Source organism: Larus michahellis, chromosome 6 (genome assembly GCF_964199755.1).
Source record: "Larus michahellis chromosome 6, bLarMic1.1, whole genome shotgun sequence".
NCBI classification, from domain to species: domain Eukaryota; kingdom Metazoa; phylum Chordata; class Aves; order Charadriiformes; family Laridae; genus Larus; species Larus michahellis.
Window position 1 is genome coordinate 8,441,523 of NC_133901.1, and position 23,474 is coordinate 8,464,996.

General features: G+C 50.0%; 1 protein-coding gene across 3 annotated transcripts in view; it reads right to left on the minus strand.

The window, feature by feature from the left end:
- Positions 1-934: 934 nt before the first annotated feature.
- The window catches only part of SCHIP1 (schwannomin interacting protein 1), a 183,183-nt gene continuing 160,643 nt past the window's right edge, over positions 935-23,474 (minus strand). Inside the window, exons 1-7 of one of the 3 annotated variants that reach the window (XM_074590521.1) lie at positions 20,522-20,927; positions 9,274-9,392; positions 5,999-6,116; positions 5,139-5,336; positions 4,448-4,571; positions 2,983-3,076; positions 935-1,583 (exon numbers count right to left, since the gene is read on the minus strand). In XM_074590521.1, coding sequence (XP_074446622.1) covers positions 1,532-1,583; positions 2,983-3,076; positions 4,448-4,571; positions 5,139-5,336; positions 5,999-6,116; positions 9,274-9,392; positions 20,522-20,551 — 735 coding nt within the window. In that variant the 5' untranslated portion in view covers positions 20,552-20,927 and the 3' untranslated portion in view covers positions 935-1,531. Of the gene's footprint in view, positions 1,584-2,982; positions 3,077-4,447; positions 4,572-5,138; positions 5,337-5,998; positions 6,117-9,273; positions 9,393-13,154; positions 13,519-20,521; positions 20,928-23,474 lie in introns of those variants that run through there. The other 2 variants (XM_074590520.1, XM_074590519.1) reach the window with 2 other exon arrangements.

A 23,474-nucleotide genomic window follows, 5' to 3' on the forward strand; every position in this document is an offset into this window, starting at 1 on the left:
TGGAGCAACTCCTGGGAAAGGAAAAACAACCCTAAGTTAAACCAGCACCCCCCCCCTCCCTCCCCAGCCCCACCAAACGCCGCCGAGGGCTGGCGCCTCCATAACCTGCACTTTCTGCAAAAAAGAGTGGTGGGGGGGGAAAGAAGTCATTTTACAAAATACATTCTTGGCGGGGGATGAAATTTTAATGCAGCTCATGCTTTTCTGAAAACACCCTGAATAAGACATTGGCCAGACCCTTCGCTAAGATGGATTTGCCCCCGAGGAAAAAAGAATTAAAATGTAAAAAAAGCTGGCGCGGGCGAAACGCTTGTCTGCTGCCGGCTACGGCCCGGCAGCCTTAGGAAGGGGATGGCCGAGCTGTTTCAGCATTAAATCAAATAAATGAGGGTTGGAGACAGGCCTATTAGTCTCCCAGTGTCCCTCCGCCTGTATGCGCAGGGGAGGACACATCCGGCTCTCAGCTAATGAACGCAGCCACTAACGGAGAGCCCAGCCCAAAGGCAGGGAGGTGAGTAATTACCATATATAATACATTTAATATGCTGCTTAGATTTTTAACATAGATTTTTTTTTTTTATTTATTTCTGACATCGGTGAGTCATTTAAATATTTAGCCCAGGCAATAAAATATAAAAAACATCCCATCTATGGTATGTGCCTGCTGATTCTAACAATAGTCACAACATTAGGGCCCAGTGAATGTTATTGTATAAGAATCTCTTAAATCCATGTCGTACATACATTATGAACTCACAAATAAATAGCTCTACAAAAATCCTGTCTTTTCTCCATAATTTCACGCGATCGGCAAAAAAAAAAAAAAAAAAAAAAAGGCTCTTTCTGGTGATGACAAATTAGGAATTGCACATTTAGTTGGAGGAATACATTACTGGTGCATCACCAAAGTCAACCACTAGGCAACAAAAAGACGTATCATATGAAACAATTTTTTAAATTTTTATTTTACATATTTATACATAAAACTTTCAAGGTAACTCTCTGAATCCAACCGAATGTTAATAGCACATCTAAAAATGAATGTCAGGTAGTCAACATTCACAAAATGTTGAAAACTGATTAAAATATACATATTACTGAAAGCTACAACTTCACTACGAGGCAGGCATGTATTTTTTTGACTTGTATAGCACCGTCAAGTACAGTTTCTTTATTTTAAAACTACAGTGAAGAATAAAAAAGTAGTCAATGGTAAAATATCGTTCAACTGAAAATCTCTAAACAAACAAAAATAAAGTTAAACTACCCTCTCTTCTCACCCATGATTTATAATGTTATAAGTACTGTACATTTTTTTGTAATAATATTATTAAAATGCCTGATATTTAGTGGCACGAGTAAAAAAATTAAAATAAATTAAGAAGCAGAGGCCAATCACCGGACATAAAGCTTCAGACATGGTCAATGACTAACACTGGTTTTCTTGTGCGCCACCGTGGACATCAGCGCTTGGACACACACAGAAGCAAAATGAAGCCTCGCTCGAGCTCTGTTCCCGGGGCTCCGGGGTTCATTTTGCCGGCATCTTCTCTGCCATGTGCTTCTGCTGACTTTCGGCGTGTCTGGGGGGAGGAAAGAAGCTGCGTCAGTGGCTGGGCCGGGGGGAGGAGGAAACCCAAACCACAGGCAGGGCTGTGCTCCAAGCCGGCATCCGCGCCGCTCTGGCAGCCGACCAAAACCAGCATTTCCCAGAGGCAAAAACAAGCACCAGGCGAGGGATGTGCGGTCTCTGCCCAGGCTCCTTCCCGATGGGAGGGAACCAGGAGGTGGGCGAAGGGGAGAGGAAATCCTTCTCCAGAGCGGTTTTGGGTCAGCTGGGATCATCTCCTCCCCTCCTGCAGGGATGGCCCCGAACAATGCCGGGATGGGGACAGGCGGTGCCCCCCACCATGCACCAAAGCTGCCACCATCCTGACCAGCTTCCCAATAAATTTCATTTACTGAACTGTCATTAATTGCATTTAGGAAGCAAAGCCTTTCTTGAACCACAGAAGGACAAACAGATGTGTGGTGTCGTTGTCGTTTGTTTGACCCAGTTCTCTCCCCATTCCAAACGCCCCCCCCGTTCATCACTTGTTCTTCCTTAAGGGAAGCAACGACGGTGTCTCGCTAGACCCAGAAGTGACAACCTGCCTCCTTGTCCCTGGGGTCACCATCCCCTGGGCAGCACAAGAGCCACTCCCCAAATCCCTCACGGCCACCCCAGCTGGCGGAAACTTTTTCCGGGCAGAGCACCGTCAAATCTCAACCAGCTGCTATGCAGCACCACGGTGTTTTAAAATAGCAACAAGTTTAGGCTTTTTTTTTTTTTTTTTTTGCAAGCTTATTGCTTCAGTTCTGAAACCCCAGCCCTCGTGCACTGACAATAACCAGCATCACCTTTTCAGCTTTCAATACTCCTCTGTGTTTCTGCAGCACATCACGAAGGATCTCAAAGGAAAATGCCTCTTAAGCCTTGCTGCCCAGGAGATGGAGTCCTTTAGGAAACCTGCCTATATTTTGCAAGGCTTTCTGTTTTATCGGCTATTGGACATTAATATTTAAGAGACTCTGAAATGCTCCCGTCGGCCAAGTCCTCCTGACGGTGGAGGCAGACCTGCTGTCGCTCACGCCAGTGAGAGGGGTGAGGGACACGGGGAGCTGCTGGGATTTTCCTTAGATGCACGAGGGTTTTGCAGCATTGCTCCTTCCCATGCTCTTTTCAGGCTTCAGAAAGGGAAACACCAATTCAAGCGCATGTGTTTGGGGAGCTCTTAAAAGCTGCTGACAGTCTCCAGAACCCAAGTGCCTTGATCTCTTGTTTTGGAGGAGAGAGCAGCGTCCTGCCCAGCCCTTACCTTTGATGGCAAAAGCTTCAGAACTGAAATTCTGCTAAAAGCTAAAAGAAAACCCCTATGCGCTGCTGATGGTGAGCTGGGGACCTGCGAGGAGAGAGAAAATACCCCGAAGAACCTCCTTCACCTGGTCAGGTCCTCGATGTCCACCAGCATGGCGTCCTGCTCCGTGTGCAGCTCGTCCCGAATGAGCAGCAGCTGCACCAGCTCCTCGTTCAAGCCTGGTGCCGGGGAGAAAGGGGGTGAGTTTGGGATGTCCCGAGGAACCCTGGGCTGGGACCCGTACATCATGCTTCCCTGCTGCATTACATTTAAGCTGGTGTGCAGAACCAGAAGGGACCTCCCCAAAGGATGCACATTTTCTAGGATACACTGTAAGGCCCTTGCTGCTGCATGCAAGCAGTTCCTCCCCTGAAATAGCTTAATGCAGCAGCAAAAACAAAGATGAATTTCTCAGTGTGCCCACCCGCCCTGCTTTGGGGACACTGGCCAAGCCAGTCCCTCTGCTCAAGAGGGATGTTTGTGACACTGGATTCTTGCTTGGGGCTGTGTCAAAGAGTGGGTAAGAAGAAGAAAACAAAAAGGACCATGTGAAAAATTGACCTGCTGTCCCAGACTCCCCCAAAGGCTCTACCTGCCCATCACTCACTGCCAGCGCTGGCGTTTAGACTGCTTAAATACTGGTTTAACGCCTCTTCAGTTTGGGACACAAGCTCGGTGTTAACGACATTAACGCTCATGCTCCCATACTTGGGGCGCTTTCTAAAGTAACATTAATTAACAAGCGTTGGCTTTTTTTTTTTGGTGCCTTTGCAGCACAAAATAACAAATCACGACTCAACGGCGCAGCTCCGCATCCTCAGAAGGGCTGCTTCCAGAGGGGATGCCAATTAACCAACACAGGTGGGAAAGGAGCAGCACAGCAGCACCCAACCAACCTTCTTTTGACCTACGGCCACTAGAGAAGTCTACCTTAAAATGGTTAATTAATTAATTAATTACTTGGAAGATGGAGATCCCTTGGGGAAATAAACCCCTGGATCTTTTGGAGAGAGCAGAGGTGAGGCGGTGTAGTACCGCCCCTGTGGGCAAATGCAAGGACCCATAAAATGCGTTAAGGGGCTGTAGCCAGCACAGCATCGTGTTAACTAGGGAATGGATTTACCCTGGGACATCTGCTAAACCGGAGGGTTTCTGCGCTTACAGATGTTTTTGATGCTGTGGCATAGCATCACATGAAGATGCAGCCATAAAGCCACGAGTGGCAGGTGCTTCCAGGAAAGGCAGACTTCCCAAGACTATTTTTACCCCACCGGGTTTTGAGTTACAAGTGGACCATTAGGTGCTGGCACAATGCTACAGCCCTCCTCTCTTACGGAGCCAAGCGAGGGCTTTAGGAGAAACTGGAAAAAGGAAAGAAGAAGGTTGAAAGAGCCAAATCTGGAGGCAACTCCATCTCCAGCTTCTGTGGTGTGTCTCTTCCATATATTCATGTCTAATACAACATTTATCAACGTTTCTATGTGTATCCTGGAGAACTGTTCTTAATTAAATGGGGCATACCAAAGAATAATTAAACAAGTGTCACTTACTTTCTATCTGTGAGTGGAGATCATTGACTATCACTTGTAGCTGCCCGATAGTCATGTCTCTTAGATCAGTGGGTTTTAAACTTCTCTTCATCAGGCATTCACTTATATGAGGCATATGTGGCAGCTGAAAAGAAATGTTCAATTTTGTACTGTTTTCTTCGAATTACTTCTATTCCTGAGCAGTTTGCCTTGCAGGCGTCCCCCTCTCGCAAGCCTGCATCAAGGACAGCACTGAGAGTACCAAAACAAGCTAAAACATCTACACAACGTTTGACCCAGGTCTTCAGATCTACCAGGAACAGTGGTGGAACGATGCAAGGGGAGGCGAGGGCTACGGCGAGCAGCATTGGACCAAGGCAGGAGTGCTCCAGGTTGGGATGGGATGCGATGGGATGGGATGTGCTGAGCAGACTGCACCTTAGAGGGTGCGCAGCACCATGCCAGCCTCAAGGCAGTAAGAACCTTCACACTTCATCATCTCATTCCCTGCATCCCGTAACGCCCTGATGAGACAAGCTATGTCAACCCTTCAACTCCTGACTGACAGTCCCTATCTCCACTGCTCCTCTGCATCTCTACAAGCACCGTGAGCAAGGACTGACGGCTGCTGTACGTGTCTTAACAAGCAAAAGCAAACAGCAAAAGAGCTGGTGTTACCCCCCTTCCATGCCGTCCCACGGCCCCCACTTACAAGATCCGCTACTGGCGATTTCTTCCTGTTCTGCTTTTCCACCTCGACCTGCATTTTGGCCATGGGCTTCGCCATAGCCAAGGCCATTTTGGCTTCAGCTTGGAGTTTCTTTTGCCTGGTGAGGAAGTCCATGTCATCGAGGGACTCCGACTCTTCCTCCGTCGTGTCTCTGTCGGAGTAGGACGAGCTCTGCTTGCTCTAGGGAAGCAGACATGCAGCTGTTACAGGCCCGTCGCCCCAACCGTGACACAGCAAAGAAGTTTGCTGTCAGCTTACAAGTTTGCTGTACACTTACAAGTGGCATCATTTCTACAGAAAAGGCGAAAAGCACAGATATTTTTTTTTACTTTAATCCACAAGTCTACCTTTAAAAATCCGAGTAGTTCCCAGGTAGGCCCCCTTGACTATTAATAGCAACTCGAGCACTTCAAATGGAAAGAGGAGCCAACCAGATCAATAGGTGTTGAAGGGACAGGCTGGTTAAGCTGGAGGAAAACATCGGGGGCTGTGGTGTTGTATTCACAAAGGAAAAGAAAGGAGAGGAAAGCTGGTGGGAGCTGATACTGCGTCATATCCATTACTGCCCTGATAATTATCAGAGCCAAAAAGAAAGGGAGGAAGGAAGGAAGGAGGAACACCTTCACATGAAGGCATCTGCTCTACAGCAGCTCTGTGCAAGCCAGGGGCAATTTGCTATCTGCCCCTTAGGATCTCGCATTTCTTTTATTGATGGCTGAACCTGCTGCTCTGGGGTTTAGCACCGCTGTTTTAATAGGATCAGCTCTTTATCAGCTTCCATTACGGATGGTCTCATGGTTTCCATGCTCCAGAGCCTCTGTGGGATGGGTTCTCGGACCTACCATGGGCGACAACGGCGTATCCAGGCTGGTTTCTGTCTTGCTGTCATCGGCGTCGCTATCCTTGTCGCTGCCACTGTCATTCACGAAGCAAATCTGCAGGTTCATCCCACTTTGTAATCTGCGGGGGCAAAGGGAGAGGTGACACCTTGGCCCCCTTGCGCCAGCTTTTCCCGCTGCGCCGATGGGCTGCGTGGACAAGACGCTGGAGCACTGTCAGCAGCGAGTTGTTCACCTTTTGAAAGGATGCTGTTGTCCTGATGTTGTATTGGCCTCAGGAAAATATAACCACTTTCACTTTTTTCCAAGAAGAATGTCACCCCCCAGCCAAAAGCCGAGCCAGGACCACCAGCTCGCAGCAGCAGGGCATGGGTAAGCTCCTGGGGCTGCCCAGTGCTGACATTTCCGAGCGGCAGTTACATGTGGGACCGGGAACACAGTGGCCGGATGATGACAATGCTTCTACCACCATCTATTGATGAACTTCAGAATTGCCAAGACACTGCAGAGCTTTTGTCATCGCAGGTGGCTATATTATTACATCAAATAAAAATATTATATATAAAGTATATATGGAATATATAAAATTATATATAAATATATAAAGTATATTTTCTATATAAATAATATAAATAATTTATTATTGTACTATATAAAGTAACGTGTTCACGATCGAAACTACTTGTTCAGAAGGTTAATAAGGCTGTTTGTGGCCAAGAGGCGCTACTGTACAGCAAGAGATGGTTACTGTGTTTTCTGGACTCTCCACACCATCGCCCAATTTGGACAGGTTAAGACCACCCAAATTCACCTTCCCGGGAATGATTTTCTCCATGGTGGCTCAGGGCAGGGGCATCCCAGCACAGGCTGAGAGAGGGAAAAGCACTTCTCCAGCTGAGAGCATCCCGGCTTTGGCTACAACGACAGTTATCCCCCAAAGCCACTGCAGAGCAGGTCATCAGCAGATAACACACGTTTTATGGGTGCCGGCTGATGCCCGCAGAAGAGCATGGCACACCAAGCTCCAGGTGGACCCCATGGCTCTCTCTGCTCAGACCAGCCTCCAAGAGCAAACAATGGAATGGATTTTTTGGACAAAAGGGTGTCTGTGAAAGGCCCCACTGATGTTCACATTGCGGAGCAGCTCTGCAGCCACCAGCCAAGCCCGGGATCTCCAGAAGAATTCACCCAACTGACACCAGAGTCAGGCCCATTTGTCTCCCACAAATTCTGCTCTCCTTGCACATCTTCCAAATTCATTAAAAATCAGCCCCAGAAACTAGAGACTTCGGGGGTCACCTCTATCAGCCTTCTTGGTGCACCCTACCCCATTACTACCTGCTGAAGATGGGGCAAGCCCCCCCATACATTCTGCTGCCTGTTATTCCTCATTCTCAACATGGCAGGGGGCTTATATTGGTACTTACAGAAAGCAAACCCTTATTTTCCATTTATTTTCGTGGAATTTCTTATTCACCATTACCATAAAACAGATAGCATTAATAATTGAATTTTTTTTACAATGAGGGTGATGAAATACTGGCCCAGGTTGCCCAGAGTGGTGGTAGATGCCCGATCCCTGGAAACCTTGAGGTTGGACGGGGCTCTGGGCAACCTGATCTAGTTGAAGATGTCTCTGCTCATGGCAGGGGCCTCGGACTAGATGGCCTTGGAAGGTCCCTTCCAACCCAAACCATTCTATGATTCTATTCCATAATTCTACACAAGATTTTAAGCCATGGTGGACAGATGCGGGTACCCAGGCCGGGCAGCAGAATGCACCCTTGGCTCAGCTTCAAATTGCATTGCACAGAAAGGGCAGAGCAAGCGCAAAACGTGGGTCTATGACTCACTTGCCTTTCGAGAGCATGACCCCAACGCCTGAAACCCAGCAATTCATGCTCTTTAATTTCGTACACAAGCACAGTTCTCAACGAGAGCAACGGTCCCCCAAAGGTTCCTGTAGGTCCTGTAACAGGCAGCGTGCAATACTAATGCTTTGCCTGAACGATAAATATTAATGAAACGCCAAATCGTCCAGGTACAGCTGGTAATTTCTCGTGGCACAGCTGCCAAACCCTGCCGTGCAGTGTTAATTAGACCCCTGCTATAATTACAAGATAGCAGCTCCTGGTTTAGCTGTAACTACACAGAGAAAAACTGTTTTCCCTTTCAAATGACTCGCAGTTCAATTTAATTTCACAATTGTACCTCTCTGGTGTAATAACAGTATTCCTCCTGGCTTTATGCCTCTCTCAGACTTTTTTCTTCTCCCACACCATGGCAACAGGTAGATCTTCACTCCCAACGTGGGAGGCGCTCAATCCTTTCCAAGTGCCATGGGTTACTCCCCGGCAGCTGAATATAAACAAGCCTTTTTGGAGTATATTTGATGTAGATATTTAAAAAATCAGAATAAGTGAGGTATCCATGCTACGCAATGTGCCAGCCCCAGGGATGCAGCCGTGTCCAGCCAGCAGGGCCTGTGTGGAGGATGTAGATGTTGGGGGGAGGCAGGGAGCCATGCTAAAGCTCATTTTTTCCATTCTCTGGTGCTTTCTGTGCTTGAGATTAATTGCTCTCCACTGCCCTGATGTCTCCAGGGCTAGCTATCAGCATCAGATCTCTTTCCAACGGGCTGCCACCTCCTCAGCCACCCAAGGAAGATGCGCTTTCACAAACCTGTGATTTTTCACCAACCATCACCACCACGCTGCCTGGCACAGCACTGGTGGCACCGGGGGACCATCCTCGAGCCTTGCCCTGCTTTGGACACACACGTCTGGCATTAAACCAGGCATTCAGACGTGAAAATCCTCAGTATTTTGCAACTCAACTTAAAGAACTCCTTTGGGAAAAAAAAAATTAAAAAAATCAACTGTTTTCCTGACAATAACTCCAGTTGTGCATTCACCACCGTTCTCGGTCCGCCCAACTCAAAAGCAATGCTCACTTCAGGGCAGAGATCCTAAATGCAAGCCAAAAGGAAACCTACCTCAGGAAAATTCATCATTGCTTTATCCTCTCAGCATCCAAATATCTCTTCTATACAGTTTTAACCTAGTATTTTAGCATATTATTTACAATTAGTTACATAACAGACAACTATTGCGTTTGGAGCATAAGACGTTGCTCTAAAACAAGGAAAAGTCAAGAATACGGTTGCAAGCAAAAACTGAGGGATCCTCTGAAGGGCAGGTCTCAGGATGCCCCACTGGAGGCATCTCACGCTTTTCAGCCTCCAGAGAGGTTTTGGGCTGCGAGGCCCCCTGGCTTACCGGGAGGAGAGGCTCGGCTTGCCGCTCTTGCTGCAGCTGGTGTAAAGTCCCGGGCCATCGTCAAAGAAACTGCCCAGAGCCAACTTCTGCCTGATGGATTCCCGCTCATTCTTCTGGGCCTGAAAGGGAAGGGCGACAAGAAGAGATGAAGCTGCCGGTCACGCCAGCGCGCAGGAAGAAGAGTTGTCCCACCAGCCCCACCGCCATGCTCATGATTCCCAGCATCCCCCAAGCTGTCTCCAACGCTTGGGTGGGACACATAGCTCATCCCAACAGAAAAGCTCATCTACATCTCTCTCCACATATCAATAGATACATATCTATATAGACATACACGTAATGTATACTTCTGATACATACCTTATACATATATATATATATAAAATATATAAGCCACCAAGGCCACGCTTGCACCAGTAGCGTCTTCCACTTCCCTGAGCAGCCTCCAAAACCACACAATCCTTCTTCTGCCAACGTGTTTAGAGATTATCCATTATCAAATTATTCATTATCAGATTATTCAAATTATCCACGGTTTAACAAATTTATTTTTATACATATATGCTTTTTTGAATAAGGGCAAGCCACAAAGTGGTTTGAAGTTAATCACCGATCAATGATTATGGAGATGACATTGTAACCAATGTGCAATAAATGAAAATCACAGATCTACATTAAAAATTAGTACCAGTACTATCCCCGTGTCTGTCACTAACAGATTATGTGCCAACGCTGACTACAAATTCATACAAGGCGGCAAGTTATTGATAGAAGGAACATTCTGAAGCCCACAAACATTTAATTTTAAAATAACACATAATACTCAATCAAGAATACACAACAAAAGAAAACATAGCAGGCAAGCACGGGCTGCCTCCACGGTGTTAATTAATATAACTGCGCTTCCCATATTTCACCTAAGTAAAAATAAAGCACCTTTTTTTGATGCAAGGAAATGAAATGTAACAAAATGCAAATTATTAACTTAAAATAGCTAACAATTTAATTCCAACTCCAGTGCTGACTACATACATAACATTATCACACTGCCCATTATATTGTCAGTCCCTTACCAAAATACATACTTCATTCGTAATGTAACTTCTTTTATTTAAAATATTAAAAATAACCCCCACGGCATAAAGCACTATTGAGTTTTTGGGTTCAGCTCCTGGCTTCTGAAGTTCTACCCGGACCACCCAGCTACGTTTTTCTGCTTTGTTTTTTCACCTTTCAATAATTGATGCCTCAATCACATGGAGGCAGCTAGACTGAGAAGAAAAAGTAGCCAGCCCTGCTGGTGAAGGCAGCACAGTGAAAAAAATAAGTCAAAATGAGTGAGAAATATTGTTTTTAGTGGTCTGAAAGCAGAGACAGGGCTGCCTGTGCAGGTTCCTCACGGTGTCCATCTCATGATGCACGTTGGCGTCTCCCCCGTGAGCACCAGCCGCATCCCTCAGTGCATCAATATTTCACGGAGTCAGGGATACTTAGCCTCCCCGTTTTTTCCAACTCAGCTGATCCTGTCCCACATCTTCCCATCTACTTCTGATTTTCCTTGCGTTCCAACAGAAATCAGGAGCCCAAAGTACATCTCCACGTCCTCCTGCCCAGCCGGGACAGCGCACCCTGGCCAGCCCGGATGGCTCCCTCCCCCCGCAGCACACCCGCCTACTCTCTGTGTGCTGAAATCTGCTCTTCTTTGCATTAAAATACACATAGATACAGGCACACTTCCACATATTTACCCCTTTCAGATGGGGCTGTCTCTCCAGATCTTTTTTAATTTTGCTCCATTTCCCACCGAGACCCAACTGCTCCCGGTTTGACATCTGTACATTTACTCAATGTGCAATTTGTTTTCTCCACCAGGTCATTACTGAGGATACTAAATAACAGTGCTCCCAGGACTGAGCTCAGAATATCCCGTTTTATAAGCCAGACACAGGCTAATGACCATAAAGAAATCAAGAGTCCTATTTGTTATTATAAAATAGGGAACAGTTACTAAGAAATAGACTATACCTAAGGGAACTGGACTTTAGGCTCTAGATAAATTACCCAACAGCTGCAGTATATGTCCTGAGCTGGGTATTGAAAACTATAAATTGAGAAGGAAAATTGCAAGTGTTTTTTTGATTATCAAATATACTTACTTGGTATATAAAAAGTAATGGATCAAATACTCAAAATGCAAAAGCACTAGCAAGAAAAACATAAACCCATGTTTTCAAATGTGTATTTTGGCACCAGATCAAAAAACGCCTGTATTTCAGGGGTCCGTAGAGCTGAAGTCTGGTTCAGACAATTATTTTAAACAAAAGGCTGCTTTTTGCTTTTAAGGCCAAACAGTTTTGGGCGGATGTTTTCCTTCTTACTGTTGACCTTCCAATTCGGAAGGTCAGTAGCTACCTTTGTTTAAGTACACGAATGAAAACACAATGCCGGGGTCTGGCTGTGACCGCCTACATGTCAAATGCTTTACCCAACCATCCCAGGAAAGGCAGATTGCCAGGAGAGGTTCAACCGTTTCCCATCCCCGTCGCCCGCTGTAATTATTGCTGTTTATAAATCTATTGCAATCACCTCGCCGGTGTTTGCAGATCATACACGACTGTTTGTGCTCTTCACCACCCGCCTCCGACACGTGCCGTCCCTCGCACCAAAAAACCCTCCATTTTTGGGGTAATTCAGAGCCTGAATTTATCCAATGTACGCCTTCTCCCCACACAGTCCCATGCCTGGGGATACACGGAGGTACCGCTGATGCTGGGCGCCATCCCCAACCGACCCGAGGCTGGATGGAGAACAGATGCTCGTGGTAGTGGGCACAAGATTTCTGCTGTTTTCTGGGAAAAAGAGCAAAGTCCACACTGTGTTATTTATGTCACTCAAGAAGTAGTAGCTGGACTGCTCTTTTTACCACGTACACTCCATACTATTTAGCATACAGGCACCCGTACTAGCAGCCTTTACTCCTTACAGACATCACCTGAAACAGCACATAAAATTGCTTACAGATCTATTCAGCGTTGAGGTATAGCAGCCATTTGCTATGCTCCTCGTCATGCTCTGAGATGAGACTCCCCCCTACCTTGGGTAGAGCAGCCAGCTCCTAATAACGGAGCTAATAACTCCTAATATCTTCTGGAGTCATACTGATGGAGACCAAAGCCCGACCAAATACCAGGCAAGCTTTGCTAAGGCGCTGCCTGTTTGAAGAGGGAAGAGGCTAATTACACAGTGAATTACAGATTAAGGGGTGCCAGCAACACTTCAGCAGGACCCTGCAGTGCCACTGCGATGTGAGGGGTTAAAACGCAGTGAGGCCAGTGGAGGCTGGATGCTGGAACCATCCACCGGCACCAAACAGGGTACACAGCCCGGGACACGGCCAGGCCACCGAAGCTATTTTTGCCAGGCTCTGTCATTACCAGCCACGGACAATTACTATATTTAAAGTTCCAGACCCATAGGCAGTGCCTTACTTTATCGCCGTCAAGTACAAGGGCTATTCTTGGATTTACAAGCACAAATTGTAACCACAGAGCATTTGTTTTTATCTCCTTTTTCTTCAAAAACCAAGTCAAACTTGCGTATCTCAAGCCACGTGGCAAACTGCCTTAAAACCCAGGGGTCTCGAGGTAGGAGAATGCGTTTGGAAACATCTCTTTACATTTTCTTTACCATAAAGTGACACGGAAACACAGAGGGAGGAAGGTTTGCTGCCCCGCGTCAGTGCATTAAACGCTATCGAGCGCTTCCCTGCTCCGGCACCTGAAACGCAGTGCCCTGGGAGGGTGTTGGGCAGCGTTTCGCCCAGTCCCCTCCTGCCAAGAGGGCGACTGTTGGCAGACAAAAGGCTCCTTTTTGTCCCTTACCTTTTTATAACTCCCCTCCCCGGCCGGCGCGGCTGCTTTCCTGATGACGTCACCCATGCCATCACCCTCCCGACTCATCTCCTTCGCTCCCGGGTCCTCACGTGGCCGGTGAAACGCTCCCCCCGGGGCATCTCAGTCTTTCCTCCGCTCTTCAATCGGCACCATGGGACCAAACGCTCGTCCCCAGAGCCGAGACCTGCGGCAGCCCACCGTCCCCTGCCCGGGATGCCTCCCCGGCCCCTCTCGCCTCCTGCCCGCTCCAGAGCACCTTGCTTTTCCCTAATAAAGTCAACGGCAGCGCCGGAGCCTCGGCCAGCTGATGAGAGGGAGGCGAGGGCTGAGCCGGCCAGGGAAGCCGCGTCCTCCTCCAGCCACTGCCAGCGCCGGATAAAAATAGCCCCGAGCCCTCACCGGCTACACAAGGGCAGGAAAAAACCCGGTATCTGATGTCAAAATCCAAGCCTGGCGGGGTAGTCACGGCTAGAGCAGGCAGGAGGAAGGGGCTTTCTCACAGGGTTTTCCCTGTGGAAGTTATCCTAATGAAATTCCGGGGGTCGGAGGAGTTGCCCACGGCCGCGGCAGTGAACCCAGGCCGAGCCGGAGCACCCTCAGCCCTCGCATGAGGATGGGCAGTCACGGCAATGTCAACCACAAGATGAAGGTTTTTTTCCCACTCTTTAGACAAAAAACACCAGGAGGACCCAAGGGGGCTATTTCTTGGCTAAACCAGCCTTTTAAGGTACAAAAAAAAGTTTCTAGGAATTAACCAAGAGCTCAGAAAGGCGTTCAGCCTTAACCTGCCGCCCGCCTTGTGGGCTTGCAGAGCCTTGGGATGCCTGCAATGCCTCATCCCTGCTCAGGGGTGGCCAAGCACCCCAGACCTCGCTCCCGGGGGGCTCTGCAGCCTCCAAACCTGCACCGCTTACAGCTCCAGCTCGTGCCTCCAGCAGTCCTCCCTGGAGACTCAGGCTTCCCAGGCACGCGCTGCTGCTCCCCGACCCCGCGCAAATCCTGCTCAGTCCCTGCTGAGATCCCACCTCCGTCTCACCCATCACGGAGTGCGATGTTCGCTCCAGATCAGCCGCGGGTGGGCAGCGAGAGGCAGAGATCACGCGCTCGAGGCCAGCATTTCTATAGGGAATACTTAGAAAGGTGGAATTGATGCCACAATTTCTCAGTGATCCTCAAAACGTGGCGCAGCAGCAACAAAAGTACTGATTTCTGGTGCCACACAACCACGCTGCATGCTAGATGAGTAATTTTAACAACCCTCCAAAGTTTACATGTTTAAATGACATATCCAAGTCATGTTGACATCATTTCACCCAAAATGCGTATTCTAGTTAGATCACCAGCTCTAACGACATACGAACCATGCATCACGGCATTACTCTACTCTGAAATTTCAGGAAAAAACAGTAATAATAAGCAGGACTGTTCAATTCCATTCTTGTCCCACAACACTGCTTTGTAACTGCAATTCCCAAATGAAACAAAGTCATTCTCTGGATATTTAATTATTTTTAGTTCCCCTCCACCACTGACTCATTGTGTCCTTTCCTGCTGTTGCTAAATTAACTTCCTCTCCTGGCCGTGGGGATGGATCCTGACACAATAAATCTGAAAAAATAATAAATAATAAATCTCACAGCCCAAGAGGAAGGATGTGGTAGCCAGGAGCACTGGGCTGGAGGCTGAGCTTGCAATTTGTCACATACTCCCCCCCCGCCCCAATTTGGGACAAGCTCCCGCATCACCCTGCCCTCCGTTGTCAGAGGGGGATGTCCCCAGACCCGTTCCTGGGCTGAGCTGGGGAGCCCGGCCCGGTCCCGCTGCGCCCGTAGTACCCAACGCGCAGGGGGAAGGATGCTGCGTGAACTCCCATCCCTCCACAAACTGACATCAAAGTCAGCCCTAAGGGAAGGAAGTGACACAGTTTATCGAAAATATTTTTAGCGCTTTTCACCTACATTTAAAAAAATGGTTTATCCTCCGTTTCAGGTTTCAGGCCAGCTCACCTCTGCCCTGCCCTCCGAGCCGGGATGCTCCAGGACCAGCCTCACGGAGAGGCAACCCCTGAGGAGATCCCACAGAGCTGGTCTCAGCCTCCAGTGAAAGCCCCGCTTCCAGCAGCCGCCTCGTCCAACGCAACAGGAGAAAACCAAACGAGGTTAAGAAGCACGGCCGGGAGCCTCTGCACCCCCATAACCATTGCTGGGGGCAGATTTGGGTGCCCTGCTCGGTGACCAGGACCAGACCTGGCCCTGCACTCCTGGGAGGGGCATCTCCCCACTAGCAGAGGAACGGCCAATTTAAACCCTGGATATCAAAAACACAAGACGAATGAATTTTGTGATTGTCTCAGTGCAGGGACCAAACCCTTCAGTGTTTGTCTCCTTCCCCACCCGATGCAAAAAGCCACCGCGGGCAGACGGGCTGCCTGCACTGGGCAGCCCAACAAACTCCCGTGACAGTCCCTCTGGCAACCGGCCTCTGCTTGAAACACCCCCACACACACCCACCCCCAGCTACTGGGTTTAAACAAACAAAAAAAGGCAATGTCAGGGGCGACACCGTCAGGTACGCTCCACGTTGGCATCACCAGCCAAGGACTAGCATGCCAGACTGCATCAGAAGGAAACCGGCCTCCATGGCCACAGCCACGGCTTCTCCAGCAGCCCACGGCAACGCTGGCGGGGGGAGGGGGGGGAGAGGTGGCCATGGCCACCTCAGCCCAGTTTGCTTTTTATAGCATGAAGGGAAAGCTGAGAACGGGCGTATCTGGAGCAGGTCAGATGTGTGGGAGCACGGGGCCACGGACCCAGCGCCGCGGGGAACACACCGGCCGGGGATGACAGTGCTCGAGTTGTCCTTAAGCAAGGCGAGGAAATAGGACACATCAAGTTTTGTGTGCTTTAAACATGCACTGACTCCGTATGGACAAGCAAACAGCTAAATTTAACTCTACTGTGCGTACGTAACGCTTGCTTGAATCAATGAAAAAACCCTCAACGCTGTTGGAGCATCCTCCACCGGGGGAGGAAACCACCACTGTCCCCTTTCTGTTGGGGATCAGCTCCCACACGCCGCCGGTTACCAAATCAGTGGATAAAACCCCCTAAATTCCCAGCAAAGTTCAATGAAAGCACGCCAAGCACCCTCCCTGTGAAACCGGCGTTCGTGGCCATGGGGCGCTCGGGCCAGCATACGGAGGTGGCTTCCAGATTCACAGAAATCTCAAGTTGCCAGAACTACTTCGCAAAACGTTTATTTTATTGTAAAGTTTGGAAGAAATCTCTTCAGACAGTCCCTCCAAAGCACAGCATCCTTCCAGTGCAGAGCGGCCGGTACAAGGCACTTACAAGTCACTGGAAATTTAGGGATGAGATGGACCATGCCCTCCCCTCAATGATGCTTCCCTGAGTTTTTGCACTCCAAATGCTTTCCATCTAGTTCGCAGAGCTCTTTCTTTTCTACCTCTGCCTAAACAAGAAGGCCTTCAGCCTCAGCTGTCTAAAATGCAGGCTTTATTTTATTTTATTGTAAGTAGTTTGGGATGCAGGGTCAGCGTGCTCGGCCACATCAACTGTGGGTCCCCTGCTGTACCACTCTGCAGCGTCCCTCCAGCCACAGGCCAGCAGCTCTCCGGCTCTGCCAGCGCTCCACACTGGGTTTCGTGGCATTTGAGGTTTTCTCCGAGGCCCGTCTCTTGAGGTTATATTCTGCCACGAGAATCTGTATTCGCTTTAATGAAAAAGATGATGACAGCCTGGTATTTTTACATGCCACGAAAGCCTACAAAACCCTGAAGATATCAAACAAAAGAAACCTAATAAAAAAAATTTTTTTTTTTTTTAATGAGCCCTTCATATTTTAAGCTTGTGATTTTTATTGCCCAACTTTTATGGTTTGGTGCTTGGTGGGGACCTGGGAGCGGTGGGGGCCACCCAGCCTTGCCTGGTCCATGCCCTGGGCAGTCAGCCTGACCCACAGCGACACCAGCACCTCCCCACTGCAGGGCTCTTTCCAACCAGCCCCCCCGGAGAGACACGCACAAACCTGGCACCACCAGAGCAGCAGAGAGTCAAGGCTGATGCACGCACCCAGACCAGGTCCCAGGAGAACACACGGGGCCGAGCAGGATGCTCCACACACCCCAACCCGCCAAAGAAATTATTTCTCAGCAAATAAAAATCTCATTTTTCACATCAGATTTTTTTTTTTTTTTTTTAATTTTCTTTGCCTGTGTAAAGCCTGGTAACATCTCCCGAGAGACCCTCCCGCCAGCAGATAGCTCAGACCGTGACTGATGCCAGCGCACGGAGCCAAAACCGGTTCCCACGGGCAACTGCCTGTTTGGAGTCTCCTGCCTTAGGCTGGGGCTACGGGTGCCGAGGGGTTTTTCCACTTTTAGAGACGCATTAGAAATCAACCCAAGGAGACGATGTAAATCCAGACATATTACCCACTCGTACAGCGGTGGCAAAGACACACAGACGAAGGCGGTAACACCCTGAAGAGTCCTGTTTTGCTCCATGCAAAGGTGGACCTACCAGGCAATGCTGGAAATACACATTTACAAAGTGAACTGAAACATTAGCTAAGGCTGCAGGCCAGTAAAGCACTGCTAATACACACACTAGAATAAAACCTTTATTTCCATGCTAAGGCCCGGATTTGCACGCTGGCCTTTTATACTGCAGGAGCTCGGGACCTCACAAAACGTAGACCCACTGTGCAAGAGCCGACATTGCTCTTGTAAAACTGTAGGAGCAATATGGAGCCCTAAACAAAACGTTTGGCATAGGAAAAGAAATCGGTATGAAACAGGAAAAGAGAAATAACTAAGAGAAAAATACACAGCGGGAAGAGTGGCTGCAGCCTCCAGGATGTGGTCATGGGAAAGATGTCAGACGCTGGGACGTCCTGACCATGGAGGACCCGGCTTAAATTCAAACGACGGACCTGACTTAGCCACATTCAAAACCCCAGGAGGACCTAGGGCCACCTCAATTTCAGAGAGCAGCAGTGCCAGCTCATTTATGGTATGAAACAGGACTTCGGAGGCAAGGCACAGCATGCAACAGGAATACCCTCCTCTTCCTCAGCACCCACCTGCGCTGTGCCCTGCCCCCAGCACCCTCCCTGCCGCGGAGCTCATGTGCCAGCCGTGACGTGGTCATATCAGAGTTTTTCTGCTGAATTTCTCCAAAACAAACACATTTTCAAGTTTTCCCCCTGCGTTGGCTTGTTCCTCTATTTGGTTTATTTTTAGTTTATTTAGCAGCTTCAAAAAAAGGGGCGAGAAGAGGGAGGCGAGCAGAGTTACATGCTGCCACCCTCCTCCCCTGGGGCACTCCGAGCAGCCATCAAAATCCTATCATTGCTGGCTTCCAGTCGGATCCGAAACCCGGGATTGCCGTCCACAAAAGGATTAAAACTTGGCCTTTAGGTTAATGGGTTTGGGAGGGGGCTGGGGCTGCTCCTAATCTTTGCAGTGTCGTAGGAAGGTTTTGAAACAGATTTCATTTGAAAAGACCGTTTCTCTAGACTTTTTTTTTTTCTACGATTTGCATGCTTTCTGGCTGTTTTCACTCTAATATTTATTGGTTTGGAGGAGAGGAACCAATTCATAAACAAGCAAGTAGATTAAAGCAGATAAAAGGCGGCAGCAGCACTGCCATCGCAGCGAGCCCAGCGCATTAACATGCAGGGATGCTGGCCAGGCCTGCGCCGCAGCTCGGCATCGGCTCGGCTCGGCATCGCTCGCCCACCACCATGGCAGGACCCGCTTCCACCCAGGAAACAATGCGCAACCTTTAACCCTTGCGTTCCTACAAGTATGCCGGGAAAACATCCGCTGCGCAGAAACAATGGCACCATTTATTAATGCACTAGACAGCAACAGGCTCCAAGCTGCAGAAAAATCAGATCCCCTCAAAAGGGAGGCTGAAAAAAAAAAAACCCAGGATTTTTTTTTTGCAAAGAAGCTAAAAATGGAAATTCATTTCCAGAAGCATTTGCTGGATTGAAAACATTCAGTGAAAAATCTCTTCAACTCTTCTCTCTCTGTACATACATACGCTTTTGTATCTTTTCCCTTCACGATGTATTTTGCAATATGAGACATTTTGTCTTAAAACACAGACTGAAGTTTAAATCAAATGCGGTGGTGGAGAAATTGAGGATATGCCACTGTCCTGGGCAAAGCCCCGTCTCCCGAGGGTCCAGCACTGCCGCTGGGAATGCCTATTGGCTGTTTTGCAAAACACACTCCTCCGCACGTACGCAAACGCATTTCTCAGCATCGCCGTAGCAGATGGACAGGCGTTTGTGCATTTGATAATCTGCCCGTACCATCGAGCCCTAAACATGCCATTTTCTGTGCAGGTGCACCCAACAGCACCCACCCCTCTTTACAGGGAAATGAAGCCACAATAACAGCCCACCCCAAGCTCTGACTTGCCCCACCAAAATAATCCTGACGCAAACGCTGTTATTGATGCTGCCTCCCCCAGCGCTGCTGCCAGGCCCCAGGGCCCCCCCAGGGGACGGGGGGGGGCTGTTATGGATGCTCAGAGAAGGAAATGCTAACCCCAAAACCCATCACCAGTTAGAATCATAGAATAGTTTGGGTTGGAAGGGACCTTAAAGACCACACAGTTCCAACCCCCTGCCATGGGCAGGGACACCTCCCACTAGACCAGGTTGCTCCAAGCCCCATCCAGCCTGGCCTTGGATGATTCTTGCATGGATTCCATGCAATCCACGCAGCTCTTGCATGGATTATTTCGCGGAACAGCATAAACCACGACGAGACTGCATCTGAAAAGAATTATCTTGCAGGTCAGCTCTCATTCTTACATAAATAGAGAAAGCACTGAGAAATACGCTATTTATTCTAAAATTCCCATCGCTCTCCTACGGCAGCTCCAGAACCGCAAACCCGCAGCTCGCTTACTTACACGGAGCAGTTTCATCAGGGCAGGCAGGCAGGAGGCAGGGGCGCAGGCAGGGGCGCAGGCAGCTGCCTGACCAACCCGCCCTCCGCCGGGCGAGCGCATCCCCGGCGCCCGCTGCGCCTGCCAGCCTCACATGGCGACCACAAAAGCCCCTCGGGCAAACAGACGGCTTCTCCCCGCCGCGGCCGCTACCAGCCCGCTGCCCTGAGAGCCTCGGGATGCCCCGGCGGCAGGAGCCCACGGTGTAAACCCGAAAAGGCGGACCCGGGCTGCCCGCATCCCCCGACACCCCGGGGCCGGCGGCGGGGCGGAGGCCGGCGGAGCGGCTCGGCTCGGGCGTGGGGGGCGGCTGGGATCGGGGGGCCAAGCTCGGATCGTGGGGGCCAGGCCGCGCTCGCCCCTTACCTGGTAGGAGCAGTTTTCCTGGTGTACCATCTCCGTGCATCATCCGCCGCTACCGCCCAGCCGCCCCGCGGGGTCTCCGGCCCCGGCGGGGGAGGAGGAGGAGGAGGAGGATGGGGAGAAGAAGGAGGAGGATGGGAAGAAGGAGGAGGAAGAGGATGGGAGCCCGGGCCAGCCGCCCGCCGGTAAGATGGATGCTGCCGCGCTGCTCCGCCTGCGCAGCGGCGGCTCCGGCGGAGCTCGGGGAGGGGGAGAGCCCGGTCCCGCCTCCGCCGGCGGCGGCACAAAGAGCGGGGGGGCTCCGCGCGGGGCTGGTGCCAGCCACGCTCCTCCGCGGGGAAGCGGGGGGGGGGAAAAACCCAAATAACCGCCCCTAGACACTGCGCTATGGCTGGGAAGTTCCTCCCCCTCCGGCCCCGGGGCGATGCTGCGGCAGCCGCAGTTCCAGCCCCCCCAGTTCCAACCCCCCCCCCCACCCCCCTCGGCTCCATCTGCCGGAACGGGGTCGCTCCGCAGCTGAACCGGCCCCGGCGTGGCGATGGACCGCGGCTCCAAGGACCGCAGCCTGGGATGCATCGACTCCCCGAGACGCTGCGAGACCCCGAGCTGCGAAATAAGATCTGAAAGACACCTTTCTTTTACTCTCTGCCGCAGAAACATAGCGCAATCTTTACTGGAAAAGGCTCTGCCCTACATTTCCAGCTAATTATACCTCCACCCTGCAGTGAAGGGGAACGCGGAGCCCTCTGCCATAGCACCCGCTTGGCCTGGCCTCCAACCTCGGATGCGACCTGGTTTTGGGCAGAGGGATGGATGGAGGCAATGCTTGCGCTTGCCCCAGCACCCTTCTCCCACCACTCTAACCCTTCTCTAACCAAATTTCTCCAAAGAAAAGGCCAGTGAAGATGAGGCAAACATCCAGCGCTGGCTCTGCAGAGCCTTTCTGCAGAGCCTTTCTGCAGGATGATGGTTTGGTGGGCTGAGCTGGCACTTGCAACCTGGGGACAGTGAAGTCTCTGTGTCCCAGGGCTGGGAAGCCCCTCTCCAGCACCCCCATCATTACACACCCAGCAGGAATTCACTGCCATTTGCAGAATACTCCTGTACTACCCCAAAATAGCATTGTGAGATTATCAAACTTTCTTCCCTGCTTGCAAGCTCAGGCTCGAGGCAACAGAATAGAAGGAACTGAACCCTAATTTTGCTTTCTATTTTAAAAGGAGAGACTGGAAAGAATGGCGGGACAAGTGCATAGTTTATAATTCTCTGCATTTGCAACCTGCTGAGTGCTGGGTTCTCAGTTAGCTCAAGTCAGCTCAGTTTGACTTTGCCACTCATTTTCCAGGGGGTAACACGTACCCCAACAGCCTCATTCGCAAGAGTTTGGGGTCTGGGCCACAGCAAGTCGCATGTTCAGTCCCTATTTTTGGCTGGACATGGACCATCCGAGGGGCACCAAAGCACCCAGAGAGCGACGGCAGTGCCATGGGTTGAGCTCGCACCATGCACTGCCTCTTACCCGGGCAGGCGATAGCACTTTGGCTCGCAACTAAAAGAAACTCCACGCCTTGCCTTCCTTCGTTCATCAAATAGGGCTTTATTCTGCTCCTAGTCACAGCCAGCTGTGGCTACATTCAGAAATGCACATGACTGTGAAACCCAGAAACACTTGCTCACAGAGCGTCCCAGATTTGATTCCCCGCACCAGATGTGCCTCTGGAAAAAAAAAGGCCTTTGTGGGATCATCGCTTTGCCCCAGCTTTCCCAGCTTCTCACCCCCACAAACAGGCCAGAGCCTCTGTGGGTGGATGGCGAGTCCCCGTGCAGCTGGAGAGAAACCCCCAGACCCGCCTCAGCTCCAACCCTCCTCCTCAATGCCTTCTCTCCTGCAGGAGTAAGAGCTTTGAAAAAAAAATAGAGCTTTCATTTAAAAAGAAAAAAATAATATCTTCTGCATAAGTTTTTAAGAGAAGATGAAGTCATGCCTGTTTTTTACTGGATCTGCAAAGAGTCCCATTCAACTAGGCAGCTATTTCCAAACATCAAAATAAAGAATCCCCACTTTTCAAGATACCGCATAAATCTTTGGAAAATTATCTGCGGCAAGCTGAAAGCAGCCCCACATATTACGTAATCTCTAATGCCATTTATTATGTGCATCACAAGGAAAACTCCTGAAATTACCCCCCACTTCCCACGTGCGGGTCTATCTATAACGGCAGTGACTCAGAGCTGCTCCGCACGCAGCAGATTCCCAGTGGGAACTGCACCAACCTCCCGGCACCCAGGCCTGGTGTGGCACGGGGCAAGCCCCCCCCCCAGTCTATTTAACAGCTTATTCCTTTTGCAAAATTCGGCTCAGCATGTCACCCGCTGCAGAAAAGCCACCCGTTTGCAGCAAGTCTCTTCCCTCCAGGGCAGGGAGCCCCGCACGAGCCTGCGATGCAGCCGGAAAGGGCCAGGCATTGCTCTCAACCTCTGGATGTGCTCCTCTGTTCTGCATCCGTTTGCGATTACCCGTTCAGAAACGAGGCAGGCAGGCAGGTAATAATTAAAGCAATGAGTAATTAAATTGAATGAAAGGCTTCTGGCAGTCCTCCAGGTGGGTCAATGGGAAACGATGCTTCTGGATGAAGGCAGTGAGCAAGCGCTGCTGCTCACCACGGAGGCACAACCCAGCAGGAAGCCCCAGGAAAGCCCTGATGACCCCCAACAGCCCCTCTCGGCTGGGAAGAGAGACCTGGGGGGGTACCTGCACTGCCTCCTTAGGGCATCTGATACCACTTATGTGATGATCTAGACAAGTTTTCCTGAAGCTTTCCCCCAAACCAGCTCCAAACTAGAAATGTGTAGTTCAGAAAGCCCCGGAGAACGTCTCCAGGGGGTCTGATACCAAGCCGGGGACACCCGCACGAAACACTTCCCTTCAAGCCCCCGCTTCCAGGTCTCCTCCAGA